Source organism: Schistocerca gregaria, chromosome 2 (genome assembly GCF_023897955.1).
Source record: "Schistocerca gregaria isolate iqSchGreg1 chromosome 2, iqSchGreg1.2, whole genome shotgun sequence".
NCBI lineage: Eukaryota > Metazoa > Arthropoda > Insecta > Orthoptera > Acrididae > Schistocerca > Schistocerca gregaria.
Window position 1 is genome coordinate 403,390,985 of NC_064921.1, and position 21,192 is coordinate 403,412,176.

The 21,192-nt window shown below is 38.8% G+C and overlaps 1 protein-coding gene across 1 annotated transcript in view; it reads right to left on the bottom strand.

Moving 5' to 3' along the window:
• Positions 1 to 7,540: 7,540 nt before the first annotated feature.
• LOC126322690 (hydroxyacyl-coenzyme A dehydrogenase, mitochondrial-like) overlaps positions 7,541 to 21,192 on the bottom strand; it is a 41,239-nt gene continuing 27,587 nt past the window's right edge. The window contains exons 6-7 of the mRNA XM_049994530.1: positions 10,089 to 10,205; positions 7,541 to 7,922 (exon numbers count right to left, since the gene is read on the bottom strand). Coding sequence (XP_049850487.1) covers positions 7,801 to 7,922; positions 10,089 to 10,205 — 239 coding nt within the window. The 3' untranslated portion in view covers positions 7,541 to 7,800. The remainder of the gene's footprint in view (positions 7,923 to 10,088; positions 10,206 to 21,192) is intronic.

Genomic DNA, 21,192 nt, shown 5'->3' on the forward strand with positions numbered 1-21,192 from the left:
TTAAGTACACTACACTGTCTACGGACTTGTGAAATATGCCGCTAACCTGTCCTATCATGTCATTTTGTGAAATGAAATACAGTGTACTTCACAAATATTTATTTAATAGTCACTCCATGTCAAATCACTGAAAATTCACAGAAGGCTCCCACTCGATCCTCTCCCTATCCCATGAAATTTCATAATAAAGTAGCCCCAAACCCAAAATGCGCAGCTGTGCAAAATTTTTGTGTTCAGTGTTCTTTGGTTCAAAAGTTATAGACCCATGTTTAATGGACTTTCATCTGGTTAATGCATGGTGCTGCAGAAAGAGCCAAATTTGACCCTTTGTCAAACCAGTTCAAGTTCCCAGACAAGAGTGACATTTGTCAAATTATGACAACTTTTACAGCACAATGTAATGATACAAGCACAAAAGTACTATGCTTGGCCATTCACCTATTAATCCACACCAAAATTACCACCAAATTTTGTTGCGACACATTTGAACTTGACTTTGGGCCTATCACTCACCAGCAAAAGATCTGTGTGCCATGATATTTTGGAACTGTATATAGCTAGCACCATAATAAGCTAGGCTGAAGTGACAATGCTGTTGTCCAAATATGTCCAGAGTTGTACCAAACGAAAGTTGCAAAAAAAAAAAAAAAAAAAAAAAAAAAAAAAAAAAAAAAATTACGAGTGTGAAACCAGCTAACTTCCTGAACAAATATCTCAACATGCATCACTCCCAAATTAATTTTCATTGGTACCATTAGAAAATCACTCCGTCTTCAGGTCACAAGTGGCCCATTGGGACCATCCGACCGCCGTGTCATCCTCAATTGAGGATGCGGATAGGAGGGGTGTGTGGTCAGCACACCGCTCTCCCGGTCGTTATGATGGTTTCCTTTGACGGGAGCCTCTACTATTCAGTCGAGTAGCTCCTCAATTGGCATCACGAAGCTCAGTGCACCCCCGAAAAATGGCAACAGCGCACGGCGGCTGGATAGTCACCCATCCAAGTGCCGGCCACACCCGACAGCGTTTAACTTCGGTGATTGCACGGGAACCGGTGTATCCCCTGTGGCAAGGCCGTTGCCGTACTATTAGAAAGATCAAGTTTATTTGTAATGCCTGGTTACATTCAGACCTGAGTTTTTTGGATGGCTGCAGTACTCCAAAGACAAGATCGATTTCTGCAGTATAATAAAAAAAATCTAATTACGATCCCCCGCCTGATTCGTTATCGACCGACTAGGGTTGCGTGCAAATTGTAATCCACACTGATGGGTAAAAACATGAAACTTCATTCGTGAGAGTATGGGATCGGAAAAATTCGCATTTTGCGATAAATACGAAATAGATGCGAATTCAGCCTCATAATTCGAAACTACTAAATAGATGCTATTTCATAGCGAATTGTATCCAGACGAACTATTTTATCAGGGGTAATTCGAAATAGCTTTAATTTATGCACATAAATATCGAAAACTTAACCAATTTTCAGTTACTAGCATTGTACATCATCTGGCACAGGCCAGCTTGGAAAGATAGTGACGTACGGACCTGTTTGCAAAATAAAAAGTGTACGAACGCAACGCCTTATACGTGCACGCAGTGATCTGATGCCACGCCAGTAGTGGGCGGTTGAGTAGTCTAAAATACACGCCGCATAATGTAACGTAGTACTCAGCTGCAGGGCCTAGGATTTTATTGCAAAGAAACGCCTACTCTGGTTTCGTAGCTAAACTTCAAAAGATAGCATAATGTGCACACTTAATAAGGTGGCGGATGTTTTGAATTGCGGTTGCATCGAATACCGCCAGAGGTCGGGTCTGAACCATGTCGTTAACAATACACAGCTAATAACAACCACCAGTTGCACGATAGTCGCCCCGAATGCTTTGTGTTGTGCAATGCTAGTTTTCTTATTTTTAAGATCCTGATCCGTCCCGCATTTCTATTACGACTCTTACAACACCAGAACAGATCGGCCAGCCTCTAACAATGTCAGTCCTGTAACACCCTGCAGCCCTGTGAAAAAGAGGGGTGGCTTATTATCCAGTTATAGTTCGTGTACACTCGCGACCGTTGGTTACTATAGCCTAAAGTGGCCGAACTTTGAGCTACAGCGGTTGGAAAGTAAAATTTGTAACGTTTTTCTACTGCACCAAAATTCTTTCCCTGACGTTAATGTATAGTTACCGAAAGTTTGGTTCTACTTCTACGCGAAGTGATTTGTCAGTTCAGTCTGTAGCGTTATCAAGCGTGGGTCGCACGGCTATGAGTTCCATCGGAACACCTTAAATCGTACACGCATTAAGGTCACTGGTGGGGAAATGCAGCTGCTTTTCAATAGAACAATCATTTTTGACAGCTTAAATACAGCCAAACAAACGCCATTTCGGATGAAAATGACGTCTTAAGTTTTTGCAATGCACGCATTCCATCAAAAGATTACCACACTTAACAGTCAGTTTCAAAGAACTAAGACTGCTTGTTTTCTTGATTGTGGCAACCTTTTGAATTTGAGTGTCTGATGATTTACAGACAAAAGGGGTGCTAACTTCGACAAAAATAGGCGAGTTTTGCAAAAAATAGATGCTACATTTTCCAGTCTCTAGTTAAGAGTATTTTTGACAGGAATTCACAATTCACATGTTTCCAATGAGTAGTCATTGTTTCAGGTTCTTTGTGCTGCAAGTATGTCATTGTAATATGGTAAATACATCATTCTGTTTATTCGTATTATAGGATTACAAAATTTCTTGTTTCATTGATTAGAAATCTTCGTGAGAGAATTCAGAGTTTTCATGTTTTCATTATGAATATCATCATTCTATTATCAATTTCACGTGTAAGTGTTTGTATCTCTGTGGTATTCTACATTGTCGTTTATCAGTATGTATATTTAATAACCTAAATATTTGTAATAAATTTCAATTCATACATTGTAGATTTCATTTAAAATAGTTGTATTCAACAGCATTTGCTCTGAACTTGAATATCAGTGGATGACAGTTTTGCCGATTTGTTGCCATGTGCTATTAGTAACCATCTGCCTAGCAGTTCTGACAGCCACCTGAGAACCTACACTTCCAGAAAAGGCTTGAAGTTTTTCTGATTACAATGCTGACACAAAAAACTGATATCAATATTAAGTGAACTAAACTTACATGATGAATCATGGATATGCCTTCATCATTAAGCCTTGCTATTGACAAAATTTGAATTTTTGCAAAATACTGCAATCCCTACAGAATGGAGTGCCATGAAAAACGAGAAGATTTGTAAGCAATTACAGTTGCTGCTGCGCAGAGAAGTTAGTGTTAAGCTTGCCCAGAAGTTATGCACCTCTTGTAGAAAGGAATTTGATTTGAGGCAACTGAATGAGATCAGTTCTGTGGATTCTAAGGACTCTGATGGAAATATCTGGACGTGGGAGCTCAAGTTTGTCAGCCTAGGAGTCTCACCTGTTAAGTTTCAATGAGTGAGGGCAAGGGATCAGCACAGCTAAGCAAAGCATTAAGATTAGTCAGGTGCAAGAAACCATTGCCAACCAGGTTGCCACAGCTGGCAGTATTGATCATTAAAGTCTGTTGAACCAAAGTACTAACCAACAGTGCACAAACTGTGAAGACCTCAATGAACCCATGGAAGACATGAAGCAGAAACTGCACACAGTGAACCACCCAGAAAAAATACTAATCTTAACACATTTGCCACGAAGCTGGTCTACAAAGGAGACAATGGAGTAGTTCAAAGTTACTGAATACATGGTTGAAGAAGCTTGGAAGCTTTGGAAGCTAAAAGCAGAACAAGGAATTTTAGCTAACGAAACTAAGGCAAAATACTTCCGCAAGAGGTGAGAGGAAGAGTTACGCAATTTTTTTTAGAGTGAAGAATTTAGATGTGTCCTAAAAAGAAAGACTTTATTTTCATTCAAATAAATGAAGTTCAGAGGCAGAAATACTCGGCACAGCAACTTGAAGGTGATGTTTGTTGAATATCATGAGTGAAATGGATCTGAAATTGGGTTCTCAAAGTTTCGTCAATTACACCCAAAATGGTATGTGACAGTTACTCACTGGGAATGCATTCTCTCTCTCTCTCTCTCTCTCTCTCTCTCTCTCTCTCTCTCTCTGTGTGTGTGTGTGTGTGTGTGTGTGTGTGTGTGTGTGTGTGTGTGTGTTATACCAAAATGTAAAGCTAATGCTAGCAGCCAGTGTAACTGAAGGTAAGTATAAGTCATTGATGGCAAAAATGGTGTGTAGCCTAGAATCAAAGGAATGCATGTTCCAACAGTCCGAAAGTTGTCCAGAAAAGCTTAATTGGATCAAGTTTTTTGACAAATACGATCCTGATAGTGCAGTTGTTCTCAAGCAGTGGATTGACATGGATAGGGCATTTTTGATATGAAGCAATTGATTTTGGATGAATTTCCTGAAGAGCTGGTTATAAAAATTTTCAATCTTTCAGTTCAATAGTACATTGCCAAACGTCAAAGTTGACACTTGCATGAACTGACAGAAAGCCTTGAAGCAGGAAGTCTAATCGTCGTAACTGATTTTGCTGAAAACTATTCATTTATATTCGAAAATGCCATTCAAAGCTTTCATTGGTAAAACAGCCGGACAACACTGCACCCTTTTGTTGTGTACTAGAAGGGGCTAAAATGCACAAATTGCATCAGTTATTGCACCATCAGTGACTGTCTATGGCATGACACAGCAGCAATACACGTCTACCTGCATAAGTTAATTGATTGCCTGAAGAACTCCAGTCTGGCTATTGAACACTTTCACTATTTCAGCGATGATTCAGCAGCACAGTATAAAAATTTCAAAAATTTTGTCAACCTGTGCAATCACAAGAAAGATTTTGGCATTACTGCTAAACGGAATTTTTTGCCTCAAATCATGGAAAGTTGCCCTTTTGACAGGATGGTGAGACAGTGAAAAGATTAGCAGCCCATGCGAGTCTTAGACTGTCAGTAGATGAGCTTTTGATACCACTTGATTTGTTCCAGTTTGGGATAAACATGTGATGGAATCAGTTTCATTTTCACTACTCGAGAAGAAATTGAAGCAATCAGGCCAAGTCAAGAAGTGTGCTTTTTAAATGGAGGCACCATTCCCAGAACAATGGAAGATCATTAGTTTGTGCCTGTTAGTGAAAGGCAAGTATGTGTTAGTGGTGTGTCATATGTTATATCATCTTTCCTCATGTCTGTTTACCCATCCAGAAACTTGGCTTTTCAGACATAATTTTTGGGACAACTTTTGTTTGGCACACCTCTGGATAAATTAAGACACTTCAGCATAGCCTATTATGGTGCTCCCTGTACATAGTTCACAGATATCATGGCATATAGATCTTTTGCTGGTGAGTGCCCGGCCCTCAAAGTCAAGTCCAAATCTGTTATGACAACATTTGGTGGTACGTTTGGCATGGATTAACAGCCGAATGGTCAAGCACACTACCTTTTTCCACTCCAAAAGTTGTCATGATGTGCCAAATTTTACTCTTACATTGAAAGTATAACTGATTTGATAGAGGTCAAAACTGGTTCTTTTGCAGCACCACACAGTAACCAGATGACAGTCCTTTAAACAAGGGTCAATAATAGAAAACTGAGCCCCAAGATTTTGCACAGTCTCATTTGAGGTCTGGGGCTACTTCGTTATGGAATTTCATGAAATTTGGAGAGGGTCAAGTGGGAGGCCTATAGTGATTTGACATGGGATGTCTCTCTAGCTGATCTGTCATTGAAATGAATCAGTCTACATTTCTGAACTTCCAGCAAGCAGTCATTTCTAGGTTGACAGTTTGTATTTTCATATTCCCATTTAATGTACAAAAGTTACCCACTGAACATTCTTGTCATCATTATTCTACATTATAAAATTACAAGGAGACAGAGTTATAGCCCAGTACCTACTTTCAGGAGGCAAAATTACAGTATTACCAATACACACATTTACAAGTAGGAAAATATAATGATCATTCAATACATAATGCAACACATTTTTTTTCTCACAGTAGGGTGGTTTAATGATTATTGATATAACTCACACTGGTCCTCAATTCTTTGGCTGTAGAACTACTTTTTAAATGTAATCTCCATTCAGTTCTTTGTCCCTAAGCCACTTTAAAGTGAGAGGCTGTATACTATCATGATACCACTGTATTTGTCTGCATCTCAGAGAAGTACTTGGTGCATCAATAACTTCCCTATAATTGGTGTAGTACCTCCCACAGAATCCATACCTCAATGGACAAATGTGAGTTCTGGCTCCAGGGCGAATGGAGAGGAGCAGTCTAACAAGGTTTTATTATCTCCTCTCTGGTTTTCAGAGTCTTGTGTGGCCTTCCATTATCTTGGAGAAAGAGAAATGCTTTCACATTTTTGTCACCATGAACACACTACAATCATTTCTTCACTTTCCTAAGAATCTCACAATAGAGTTAGGAGTTAATCATTTTACCATGAGGGAGGACATAGAACAGAATAATTCCTTCAGAGGCCCAGCCATACTGTAGCTGTGACTGTACCAGCTGAAGGGTATTGTTTTGAACTTGCTTTTCGAAGGAGACAGGTGGGTGGAGCCATTCCACAGACTGCAGCTTTGTTCCAAGCTCTAAGACGTGAATCCACATTTTATCACTGGTGACAATGTTTGACAAGAAATCAGTAGCAGCAGCAAATCAGTTTGGCACATGTGTTCTTTCTTTACTTTGTGCTCTTCAGTTACGCTTCAAGGAACCCAGCAGGCTCAAACTTTCGAAAACACCAACTGGGGTCTAGTGTATTATCAGTAGCTACAGAGATGTCAAACTGAGCACTGAGTTGCTTGATTGTTATTCGCCAATCACCTTTAATAAGTGTGTCTGCATTTTACAACACCACAGGCATCACAGCTGCATGTGGCCAGCCTGCATGTGGGAGATGAGATGGACCAACGACAGATGCTTCGCGAAGTGGCTTACCTTGCTTTTATTCACAGTCCGGTGTCTAGACATTCTGTGAACACTTGTGAACATTTGTGATGACCCGGTTTTCTGCCAAAAGAAATTTAATAACTGCTCGTCGTTTAGAACACACTTGCATTGCAGATGTCATTTTGAAGACTGGTTATAGGCCAGTCATCTATTGGAAATTATTGGAAAGGTATGAGAAGATGTGGATATGTTTATGGATGTCACAACAGAATTACAGTTTTTTAACTAAAATTTGCTGAGAAAAAAATTTGTTTAATTATTGAACATTCCTAGTACTATTCCTAGTGCTCGAAGCTGTTAATTCCTTACTGAGGGAGGAGAGAACATGTTTGGGAAGGAGGAGCAGGTTGTTCAGTTGTAGGTTGAGATGGAGCCCCCTTTTACAAGGACGTGAGGAGACAAAGATGAAAAGACAGGTGGCAGAGGATGAGAGGCAAATAAATACCTTTCGAAATATTATGAACACATTGCAAATTGATTTGTAATGTCAGTCGAGGAGATTTCATTGCTCTGAGGTGTTGCAAAAACCTTGATTTGTATGTAATATATCAAAGTCTGAGTTTAAACTGTATATTTTTTCTTATCAAAAACTAGATTTGCTCCAGTAAAAATACATAGTTACAAGATTTGTAAAAATAGCCTGCAAAATAATGGAAAAACTACCAATAACAGTAAATCAGTTAAGGTCCATAAAACCTCTGGCAAGTGTGTCGGAGATGTACGACACAGAAGTAGGAATACTGTATTTGTGCCACTTCCCCTTTTTGATGTTCTTAATGTCAAATGACACCTTTCAAACACTTTTTGATAACAGGATTATTTGTTATACTTGTAAAATCCCTCTCCAGATTTCACGCCAAGTTTGCCTTCAGAAACAAGCTTGTTCAGCAGTGGAATTGGTTTGAATAATGGTTCATTTGGATATTTTTCATACCAGCCTGTGAACAAAACATTGCATGAAATATTAGCTACATACAGTATTTATTACAGCAAATGCAACAATAAAATAATAGAATTACACATTTAACTTCATGGAAAGGTGCTACCATTGTCAAATAATTACTAGTTAGTTGAAATGCTCATAGACAAGAAAGAATTTTTCTTCTTTTCAACCTAAATTCCCTGAATTATTTCTGGCTGAGTGCTGTGGAGTTTACAGTTACAGCATTTCACAGATGTTGTGGAATGTTCAAATGTACTGGTGTGTTTAACAACTAACATGCAGAAAAATTGGAAATGAGGAGAGCTGCCTTATATGCCAATTGACCTGATGGCATAGCTGCAAAAGGCTGACAGGAAGTCTGTTGAAAAGTGCAAATAATGGAAGTATGTTGTTGACTGAAATCTGAGTACACCAACAGACTGCACCCCAGTGAAACCCAGTTACAGAAACTGAACAGGGAATTATTTTAGTACTGGTACAACTGCGATTGCTTCTGTTTATGTCAATTCAGTCTGATGTTTTTCAATGAGGAGTGATTCTGAAATGATACCAAGTGACTATGGCGACACTCGTAATTGAAACTTACATATACCACAAATTCTCTTTGTATCACTAAGATTGTTTTTAATCAAAAATTTAAGAACTATGATAACCAATCTGGGTTATGTTGAGAATAACTGCAAATGGAGGTTAGTTTCTGAATTTCAAGCAGGTCCACATTTTAAATAATCAGTAGTGTAGAAATCACGATCAGATTTAATTTTTAATTTAGAATCCAGTGTTGAATGCAGGTAATGCCTTAAATGTCAAAGAAATAAGATTTGCAGCAGAAACTATTTAGTCAGTTTTGAAATCAGAATGGATTCTAATATTCAGAGCAAAGGAATGCATATTTGAATCAAAATATGTTAAAGAAAAATAGATATGTACAAACACAATACATACTTAAATGCGTGTTGGTGGTGGTAGTGGTGCAGTTGCCCAATCAAGTAAAATTTCAGATTATGATGAAAGTATGAAATTGTTTTACTATTTCTGTGTTACAGGTGAGCTTAATTGCCCAAACATCTCTATTCATTTTACGTGCCTACCATTTTGTTAGATGCAAGCAGCTAAAAAACTGTGCTCTGTCTCAATATGATGCACATTTTAACGTGTCATTCTAGTAAATGAATTCTCTCTGATCGTGTTTAGTTCTTCCGTTTGCAGTTTCCAATAGAAAGCTTACTTTCCCTTTAGCAAAAAGTGAAAGGGAATACTTAATTTCAATAAAATCTATACTAAAAGACTGAGAAACAAAGCATGAAGTTACACTCTGATATATTGAATGCTGCAGATTCTGTTATACCTCTTCAGAATAATGGAAATTGAAAATACAACTTTCAGCAGCCCAAGAAAATTATCAGATCTCTGGGAAAATGAACTTGAACAACAAATGGAAGAACTACACAGACTAAGTTTGAAAGTAGGTCAGAGAATTATCATAATAAGTGAAATACAGAATGTAACAACATATCAAAAATGAACTGTACTGACTAACAATTAAGTCTTAGAACCTGTTGTATTTTTTTACATTTAGAGTAGTTAGAGATAACTATATGGATAACAAAAGAAATAAGCGGCAGAGTAAAAATGACCCCAAGTATTGCTAGTAAACTAGAGGTTTCATAACAAAGCTTACAACGTGTGAAGCATAAGGTTTATAACAAATTTGTATTACAACTTTTAACTAAGCCATGTGATTTTTTATGTGAAAATCATTAAAACAACTGAGGCTTGTTCAGCAAACAAAAGGAAGATAAATGTTGGGAATTACTGGAAGACAATGGAAAACAAACAAATCAATTAAACTAGAGTGAAATGCATAATTATCACTGTACTGAAAATGAAATGAGAGTAAGTGGAAGATGCTGTCAGGCAAATGAGTAGCTGATGAACCAATGAAGTTATCTGCTGAATTCTCAGAGATACAAATAGCCTGAAATGACAGCTTAATGGAAGGTGGGTTGATGAAATTAGGAAACATGCAGGTTTAACACAGATGTTTAATTTCACATAGAAAAGTCTACAGGGGCATTTATACAGCAGTGGGTGTCAAATGAACAATGATGATCACAATGACAACAGTCTGTGACACACTGTAGACACAATATACACATACCATCAAGTATAAATTTGTTGGTATCTAGTCCAACATAATCAGCAAGCTCAAATGGCCCCATCGGATAGCCAGCTCCTAACTTCATGGCAGTATCGATATCCCTTGGAGATGCATCACCTGGAACAACATTTATTTTAGATATTAAAAATAGCACTGGGTATTTCATCATATAGGGTTAAGTACCAATTTGTAATGGTCCTTGCAAGCCAAATGACATTTGTACTGTAAACAAACTGTTGTAACATTTATGTTCACAAAAAATAGAGTACTTAATAAATTCAAGATGCATATGTAACTGTCATCTTGAATCTTCTAGTTATATGGTAACATTATATCCTGTACTGATATTCATAATTATGGTACCAAGATGATAAACTAATTTTAGACCAATTCCACAACCTGTAAAATATTAGGCAACATTTCCATTTAGTTCATTTTTCCAAAGAAATAGACTGCTAGATCCACTTTGAAATTACAGCTTAGGTAGTTTCAAATCACCTTCTCTACTACCGGACTCTCATTACTAGAAGATACTATACAAAGAAGCGGTCAGTTCATATATTTGTAGCGTTAAATATGTAGTAACTGATAGACTCTAGTCTGCATTTAATATTTCATAATATTCTCAATCTATATCTGTCACATTATTACTACTTTAACAGCAGTTTCATAAGAGTTCTTATCATATATAATGTTGCTGCCACATAAGGCTATTGTGACAGAGCTGGGGCACCTATGCAGAATTGTGTACTGGAGACATTGCTCAAAAGTTGGAGAAAGCTGCCTGAATATTGAGTATGATATAGAAGAGGGTAGGCAGCAATGTCATACACATTTATAAGAAAATAATGTGTAGTAGACAAAGTAAAAAGCTGATGCGATACTACAATGCAAATCACAGCCTTAGTCACCGATGGGCAGCAGTTAGTTTGGGCGCAAGAACCAGGCACCTGCTATGGAGCTCCATATGCAGCAACGTTCACTGATGAGAAATTGTTTGTAGCCCCTTGGTTCATCTGGGCTGTCAATCGCTCAACAGCTGCACGTCTGTCTGTCACATACACATCTCTGCAGCCATCGTTCACTCCTGTCATCCGTGGCCCCTGCTGCACCACAACTGCCTTGGTGCAGGAATTGGATAGTGCTATTTTGTTGTGCACAGTATACTTTAACCACAGCAGCACACAAACAGTTTACAAACTTAGCCATTTGCATATGCTTCCACCCTTGGTCCAAAAGCCATTGATCATGTTGTTTTGGATTTCAGATCAATCACACCGTTTCTTTGTTATGACATTGGCACTGTTTTTTTGCACCGCCGCAAAAACTTTATATAGCCTCCATTGCTAGTGCTGCCACCTGCAGTATGTGAGTGGTTACTGCACACTGACATCGAACATAGGCAGTGGTCACATTAATGCGACTGGACCGTCTATATTCATCAGGGCAGATATAAAACTTTATAAAAGTACAAAATATCCAACATACACATAAATTTACAAAAAACAGAAATGCTCATATCATCTTATGTAAATGTTGCAACTTCATTACAAACTTAAAGCAGTTTGCAGTGTTAGAGGATGTTAACACAAACTGTTTTCACAGTTTTCAACAAACTTAGCTTGTTCACATGATATTCATTATTAAGTAACTATTTGGATCTTTTTAAGATTCTGGAGCTTGAAATCTAAGAAGGCCAATAAAGAAAGCCATAAAACTTTATAAATAAAAGCTATCCATTGAGGCACCATCACAATTATCACGAGGAATATTGAACACAATATGAAAATGAGAAAGCTGCTTCTTGAACAGTTTACTTTTCACCATATGGTCTCCTTGTTATATCTATATCTACATGACTACTTTGCCATTCACACTTAAGTGCATGTCAGAGGGCTAACAGAAATACTTTCAGACCGTTTCTCTACCATTCCACTCTCAAACTGTTTCTCTACCATTCCACTCTCAAACAGCACTTGGGAAAAATGAACATCTAAATCTTTTCGAGTTCTGATTCCTCTTATGGTGTTATGATGATCATTTTCTGCATTCGGAGGATAAAGTTGATGGTAGAAATTTCATGAAAAGATCTTGCCACAGCAAAAAATACTTTTGTTTTAATGATTGCCAACCTGACTTGCAGATATTTTCATGATGTTCTCTCTGTTTCACAACAATACAAAATAAGTTGCACTTCTTTGAACTTTTTCTATGTCATCCATCACTCCTGTTGTGCAGCAGTACTCCAGAAGAGGACATATAAGCACTATGTAGGCAGTCTCCTTAGTAGGTCTGTTGCATCTTCTAATTGTTCTGTCACTACAATGCAGTCTTTCGCTCACCTTCTCCACAATATTTTCTATGTGATAGTTTAAGTTGTTCATGGTTGTATTCCTTAGATATTTAGTTGAAATGACAACTTTTAAATTTGTGCAGCTTATCATGTAACCAAAATTTAACACATGCCTATCAGTGCTCATTTGGGGCTCCTGACACTTCATTCTTCAGTGTAATTTGTCACATAGGTACCTTTTCTATAACATTTTGCAATTGGTTTTGGTCTTTTGATGACTGTATTAGATGGTAAATGACAGCATTAGCTGCAACCAATGTAAGAGCGCTGCTCAGATTGTCTCCTAAATCATTTATATAGATTAAGAACAGCAGAGGGCCTATGACACTCTCTTGGGGAACATCGGAGATTGCTAGTTAAACAAGCTAATTTCCTCTCGACGTTGGAAATAGCAGCACTTTGTCAACTCTTCTTCAGCTATGACAGTCAATAAATCTTCTGCAAAAGTCTTTTGCTCTAATCATAAAATAATTATGTGGAACACTTCATGTGAAGGCTAGGAGAGCCTACTTAGTACTTGCACAATTTATAATTAACTTCCAGACTTCAGCTATAACATAGCAACATACAAAAGCGTTACTAGTCTGCCTTCGGGTGCTTAGCCAAGTTTCTGATTCCATTTTATACACAGTATTTTGATGACAGATTTGATCATCATCTTCACATGCTGAGAACTGTGGCGTTACGCATACTTGCTGCCTCAGCTCTAACCAAACTATGAAGAATTGTTGGTACCACACCACTACTTATAGCAGAGTTCAGCTCCTGGTATCCACTGTGCCCTTATATGCTCATTTGTTTTCCAGATGCACATTGTCATTCCATGAAATGCAAATTCTCTCAGCATTTTATTAACTCTAGTGGATGAAGTGGCAGGGGATATATCTTAACAAATTGCCTAGCCTTGTTTAAACTGAAATCATTTTTTTCTTTTTACCTTTTATTGGTTTTTGGTTTTTATTTATCTGTATTTTGATAGGATTTTTAATTACACTGCCCCAGGGTAAGACGATTTGGGTGTTTAGTGTAGCTTTGGACATGTATTTCGAAATTCAGTAGTAATAGGTAGTGTTTGATCTGTGAAGGAGAAAAAACAATCTGTGCCATGAGGTTGTCAACAGGGTTGTCATAGAGGCACAAGTCCGATCATGCAGTGGTTCACCTGGTTCAGGAGTGTAATGCCAATGGTGCAACTAATTTATAAGCTGAACCCATAGTCTGCTTGAGATAGACAATGGCTCTATAAAAATGCAAGAAAGTAGAGCAGTCCAGTCTCCAAGAGTTGACACTGAGGCAGTGGAGTGTGTCTGCTTGCACCCCGCAGTTCTTATTAAGTTAATGATGCCATAGCCTCATCAACTGGTCATCAAATTAGAGTCCCAAAAAGAGAGATGACTATCACATTGTGCAGATCATTCTGAAAGTACATTTCTGGGTGTGGATGAATAGTTCATCATCAAAAGTGTGTAACATGTTGTCTTTTTGCCAAGGGAAAAGTGAAAGCCATGGGGGAGGCCTAGGAGAGTGGTTTCTCTGCAGCTTGTATTCAGCAACACACGACTGAAGAACAGTTGTAAATATAAAAACCACTGACGTGTAGGAACAATGAGTCTACAGGCCCCACAGCCTTTAGGTGCACACCGTTTTCAGGTAAAGAGTCACACACAACACAGATCCCTGTGGAATTGTACTCTTCTTCTGTGGGTGATAGGTACTGTATAATTTGCTGGCAAAAACAAAACAGCCTAAGAGACAGTAAATTACAGATGTATATTGAGAGGGGCCCACTGAAACCCAAGCTATACAATGTGATAAGGATGTCATAAGCGTTAATTTAATCAAGGAGGATGGCAATCAGGTGTCGGCGGCAGGCAAAAGCCATCATTATAGCCGACTCCACATGGACTAAGTTATCAGCTGTAGACTGGTGCTCCAAAAATCCGCATTGGGTCTTGAACAAAAGGCCCCCATCTCAAGAGACCAACACAATTCCCAATTCACCATTTGTTTGAGCAACTCTAAAGAATATTTGTGGGGTTGGTATGTTTGTAGCTATCCACTTCATATAAGAACCTTCAACATCGCAGCGCGTCAGAAATCGTTGGTTAATATATTAAAAAACTAGAAACCCACCTCGATTGCAAAAAAAACACACCACTTCATATAGATTTTTACCCTGTTTTCGCTACTGCGGCAATCATGCTTTCCCTTCCCTGGGTTGTCTCCCTCACATCAGATACAATTGAATACCAGAAGAATGTGGTGTTCGTAATCCATGGATACATGTTGCAGCATTTGATTGTGGATTCTTTTAGGCCCCAGTGCTATGTACTGGCCAAGGGCCAGAGTACTGAGGAGTTCTCATTCACTGAAGAGAGCATAATAAGGTTTAATGTGATGCATAGTGAAGGGCAGCCAGTTACAGTCTATCCTTGTGTGTAGACAGAATGTGGCAGGGTAACTGTCATACACAGCTGTGAATATTACTGTCTAAAATGATGCCAGAAATACTAGTTGCCAGTGGGCACATGTAGATGCAACTTGGCTCATCTATGAAGAAGAGGTATGGGTTCCAGTAGGAGCAACGTATCTTTCCCAACATTCCTTCTTTTGCCGTTTTATGAGATAGCATGTTTGAATGTGGAGCACTGTAAAGACTGAGATTTTCTATTTATGGGTAGTACTTATGCATTTGCCAACCTGTGATCTTTTCCCGCCTTGACAATTTGCTGTGTTCACCATGAGACAAGTTCCCAAGTTAAAGAGGATTATTAATCCCACTGATGTTAGTGTTTTGGTAATTGTATCCTGCAGTATGTCATCAATATCCCATTGTGAAGTAGCATAGGATGGTGGAGGAGGACTGAAAGCATGCCAATCAGCTTTCTTGAGGACCAACCGTGGTGGGCACTGTTGAGTAATGGTTTAGGAGAGACATGGCAGTCAGGAAATCATCACAGTCACAGAGGTCACTGTGTACTCTCCACTGAATTGACGAAGAAGATTGGAGCCACAGATAGAAAGATTAATGGCTGAATATGTACCATGCGCCAGACTAAAATGAATTGGGCTGCTGCTGTTCAATAAACATAGGTCAAGATCTTTCATAACTTGTTCAATTAGATTGCCTCAGTTGGATTTTTTTTTTTAAGGTTGCCCCACAATGTATTGTGAAAACTGATATCACCGAAGAGGAGGAGGAGGAAAGGCAGATTTCCTTCTTTTTATCTTTATTCTCTATACAGAATTGTGTATCTGGAGGAGAGGGCAAGCTAACTGTTCTGTTACCCAAAGCTCATGCCTCTATTGACTACTGAGTTATGTTGGGCTGAGGAGACCCAGAGGAATGAAACCATGTGCTGGGTAAAGGGGGGTTGGGGGGCAGTGGGATTGCTGGTTATTAGAACTCTTTTCCATCAGTGAGTGGGAACTTAAGTTCCAGATACAGGTACTGTGGGAAAACAGGGGCACAGCATTTTTGCTCTTCATGAATCTATGTATTCAGGTGGCCACCAGGGCCCAACATTGGCGAAAATGTGGACATCTTCACCACTACTATAGATGGGGGGGGGGTTCAGTCACTGATCACCGGGCTGGTATTCTGTGCAGCACAAAATTTCATCAGAGGGGTGGGATCTTTTCACTGGAAAAACAATGGATAAAGTGCACTGACCTGAAAGTGAACTGTGTCAAACTGCAAAATTAGTGCACTGCATTTGCACTAACATATTTCCAGCAGGGGTTAGTGCACAAGAAGAAATGTTAGTTACACTCCTTCACATTTTTTTTCTCAACAAATAACTGTTAAGGTGTGTAGAAGAGTGTACATAGCTTACTATTCTCATTTGCCGCCTCGTATGGAGAGGCTACGGCATGGTGTATTCCATCTTAAAAGGAACCTGAAATCTTTTATCTTATCTTGTACTCTGTGACTTGTATTCCCTTTTTTGCTGCCCTGAATGTTATCACTTTTTGCTGTCTTGATCATCATCACTACCATCATATACCCTAACAATGTTGACAAACTCCTCATTTGTCACCTGCTGCTTTACGATCTATCTCCTCTAGATGTCTTCCTTGCCTTCTTTCACCTATTTTTATTTCCACTGCAGAGGACATTTCAAATTATGAAATGTGTGCATATATCATGTAGGAAAAAAAGATAAACCTATCAACCCAAAGGTTGATTTGAACACCATTGTGCTACTGGAGCAGTAGGCTATCGCCAGAGGTCTGTGCTGACATGTAAAATGCTATCCATTCTGCACATACAAGACCCTTATCTGCATCCGCATATACAACTTCCTTATCCACAGGTATTTTTAGGTAGCCATGACAAAAAATCTATTCAGCCTTGTCAGTAAAGTTATTTCACCTTTTGAAGCTGAATGCGAAAATGGATTTTTCATGACAGTGCAGTTTCGCTGTAGTTCACTCTTGTTGTTGATATCTCTCAAGTTGTGCTCCAGCATAGTATTGGGTATGTGAGCTGACTGTGGTAGTCTTTATACTGAAGTGCTGCTACAATGTTTGGACTTCTCTTAGTAACAACACAACACTTTGCACAGTGCTGAATAAATCAAATGACCATAGTATCTTTTTCACTCACATTTGATCTTACCTCCAAATTTGAAATCTCACTTATGAAATCTCTGATGCGCAACATTTGAACTTCAGTTATCCTTCTTCACTGTTAATGTAATGTGCAGTCACTCCAATCTAGAACATAAACCACCCAAAACATTAACTTTTAGTGCCCCTCCTATTTATTTGAAAATGGTCCTCACCTCTCTAGAAACACCTTCGTGCACACTATTAGTTGTTTCCTTTACATTTCTCAAAATGATAATTGGACGAGGTCGAAATTCCTTGGCACCCACTGCCACTGCACTTGGGCTCAAATCTCTAAGGAACTGTGTGCCATCTCAAGAAACCCATTACCAAATGCAACTTTGAAAGGCAAAATGGCTTTTCTGATGAGATTGACAAATTCAGTAGGACTTCTGGAATGCTTACATCTCTTTTAGTTAAAAAAAAAGTAATTATACTTTTCCCATACACATACAAGCGTTTTGACAAACTAGAAGTCCCAGTTGTGTGTTCAGATAAGAATACAATTTTTTACATGCAAAGCAAACCACTATATCTTTGATTTTCTCATTGCTATCGAAGACATAAGCAAATTTCTTCCAATTTGACACTTCCAATTTGGCTTCTTGCAATAATGTGAAATCACCTTCTTTCACTTTAAATGAAATGACCATGAAATTTGCATTTCATTAATTACTCTTACTAATGTTTACTCTGTCACATTCATTGCATGTTCACTCAGTCCTTGCAATTGTTCACTGAAGGCAGCAGAAACTTAGCAACATGCACTTCTCATGTAGCCAGTAGCCAGGGTTATCATCCGGGGTGTTCTTCACAGACTGCATGAAAAACAAGGTTGCTGGCAAAGCACAGTCACTTGGTGCAGATCCCTTGGTTGCAGCCAAAGCAGTAGTAGCCAGAAGGTAAGCATGGAAACAGACTTCAGCTTTACCTAGGCTTACAGACTTCAAGTTTTCAGCTAACATTACGACGGATGTTAGATGTCAATTCATGTGATCTCACTGAATTTTCTTATTATGTGTGAACTGAAGGGCAATCTGTTTTAATTGTAAGAAGTCATTCAGCAGCCAAGATCGCAGAAAATATTTATTTATTTAAGACCACTGGTTTCAACAGACTTTGCTGTCATCTTCAGGTATTAAATTCTTTTTGTTGTAAAACTTGTTCATTTTACGCTGCATCTCACCCATAAGACATCATGTGGATAAAAATCAGTACATTATATAAAGCTTGTAATCACTAAAATATTTCAAAACATAAAGAACCTTATGCAAAAGGCCATGTCCATACACATATTGCTCGCAGATGCTTGTTAAATCAGTTTACAGTGAGCAGTGTGAATCCACTTTAAATGGCGTATAAGGTAAAAATGTCCAGAACTTCTGTAGGGCTACTGACATGCAGCCACTGTTCTTGCAAAAGAGCTTCACCAGCAGTGCACGAGTGTTCACGGAGCCCGTCATGCTGAGCGTAAACTGGGGAAAAGCCTTGTGCCATGCATCTATTGCTGTGCGTACTCCGACACTAAGAGCACCACCTATAGGTCAATTTTTTGTTGAATGTGTTTTGTTCCATGATGTTTCACCATGCATCACTATTATGTTGTTCAATACTGATGTTATTCTGGGCAGTGACACACTTTCTAAAGTATTTTGAAACTGAAACTTTAATTATGGATGCTTTTTATATGGCTCCACTCTTAGAAGTACAGTGCAGCAGCAACATGTGTTGATTTTGTGCTATACAACACCAAAAAACTCCACATACACTATGTGATCAAAAGTATCCGGACACCCCCAAATTAGAAATTAGGTGCATTGTGCTGCCACCTACTACTCCATATCAGTGACCTCAATAGTCATTTGAGATCGTGAGAGAACAGAATGGGGCGCTCTGCGGAACTCGTGGACTTCGAACGTGGTCAGATGAATGGGTTTCACTTGTGTCAAATGTCTGTACACAAGATTTCCATACTCTTAGACATCCCCAGGTCCACTGTTTCCTATGTGACACTGAAGTGTAAATGTGAAGGGACACGTACAGTACAAAAGTGTACAGTAAGGAGTGTAAACAATGGACGATTGAACAGTGGAAAAACGTTGTGTGGAGTGACGAATCATGGTACAAATGTGGCGATCTGATGACAGGGTGCGGGTATGGCGAACGCCCAGTGAACATCATCTGCCAGCATCTGTATTGCCAACAGCAAAATTCGGAGGCGGTGGTGTTATTGTGTGATTGTGTTTTTCATGGAGGGGCCTTGCACCCCTTGTTGTTTTGTGTGGCACTATCACAGCACAGGCCTACATTGATTTTTTAAGCACCTTCTTGCTTACCACTGTTGAACAGAAATTCTAGGATGCACCTGATCATGGCCTGTGGCACAGTGGTTACACAACAATAACATCCCTTTAATGGACTGGCCTGCACAGAGTCCTGACCTGAATCCTATAGAACACCTTTGGGATGTTTGGGAACACCGACTTTGTGCCAGGTCCCATGGACCGACATCGATACCTCTTTTCAATGTAGCACTCCATGGAGAATGGGCTGCCATTCCCCAAGAAATCTTCCAGCACTTGATTGAATGTATGCCTTTCGAGAGTGGAAGCTGTCATCAAGGCCAACACCATACTGAAGTCCAGCATTACCATACGAACTTTTAAGTCATTTTCAGCCAGGTGTCCGGATACTTTAAATCACATAATGTATCTAATTATGAAATACTCTGAAATCTGTTAAATACAAATTCATGGTTCTATAATGAAAAACTACATATCATATGATTATGTATTAATCATTCAAAACTACTAATGGCATGAGTAAAGTTAAAGTGACAGTGTATTTACTCAAAAATAATTTTATTTGCTGCCAGAGTAGAGTTTTCCAATTAATTACCAGGGGAATTTGAAAAGTCAGTGTAAAGTCTGAGAGATGGCACCACTGGCATGTACCAAGGTCATGTTTAGTTAGTAGCATCTTTGGAAAGAACGCACACCAAGTTTCAGCCATATTGGTCTATTTCTTTGTGTTTGGCATTGGCGTGAATCAAGGAAGTTCAGTGACTGTCAAAAAAATGGATGAAGAAGAATTTCGTGCGGTGATTAAACATTACTTTATGAATGGCAAAATGCCTAAGGAGACTAAAGAGAAGCTTGATAAACATTACAGTGATTCTGCACCTTTAATTAGAACGGTTTAGAAGTGGCTTCAAAATTTTCAGAGTTGCCATTGGGAACAAGTGAGGCCAAACGTTCTGGATGCCCTGTGGTGGTTAGGACTCCAGGAATCGTTGATAATATCCATGATATGGTGATAGATGACAGAAGAGTTAAGGTGTGTGAGATTGCTAGTGCTGTGGGCATCTTGAATGAATGGGTACATAATATTTTGCATAAACATTTGGATGTGAGAAAGCTGTCTGCAAGATGGGTTCTGTGATTGCTTTACACTTGACCAAAAATGGAATCGTATGCAGTGTTGCAAGGATGGTTTTCAGCTGTTCAGGAAGAATCTGCAGGACTTAAAGCATTGTTTTGTCACTGTGGATGAAGCATGGATACCTTACTATACTCCTGAGACCAAACAACAATCTAAACAATGGGTTACCACAGGAGAATCTGCACTAGAAAAAGCGAAGACCAGTCCTTAGACTGGAAAGATTATGGTGACTGGGATTCTCAAGGGATAATTCTCATCAGCTATCTGGAAAAGGGTAAAACTATTACAGGTGCATATTATTCATTGTTATTGGGCCGTTTGAAAACCGAGCTGCAAGAAAAATGCCGGTGATTGGACTGCAAAAAAAGTCCTTTTCCATCACGACAATGCACCAGCACACACCTCAGCAGTTGAAGTTGCAAAATTAATGGAAATAAGATTCCAACTCGTTTCACATCCCCCCTGTTCTCCAGACTTGGCTACCTTGGACTGCTATTTGTTCCCCTATTTGAAGAAATGGTTGGCGGGATGAAGATTTTATTCAAACGAGGAGGTGATTGCAGCAACTAATAGCTATTTTGCAGACACAATTCCTATTATTTGGAAGGGACCAACAAATTAGAACAGCGTTGGATGAAGTGTATAAATCTAAAAGGAGACTATGTTGAAAAATAAAAAAAGGTTTACCCCAAACACGTA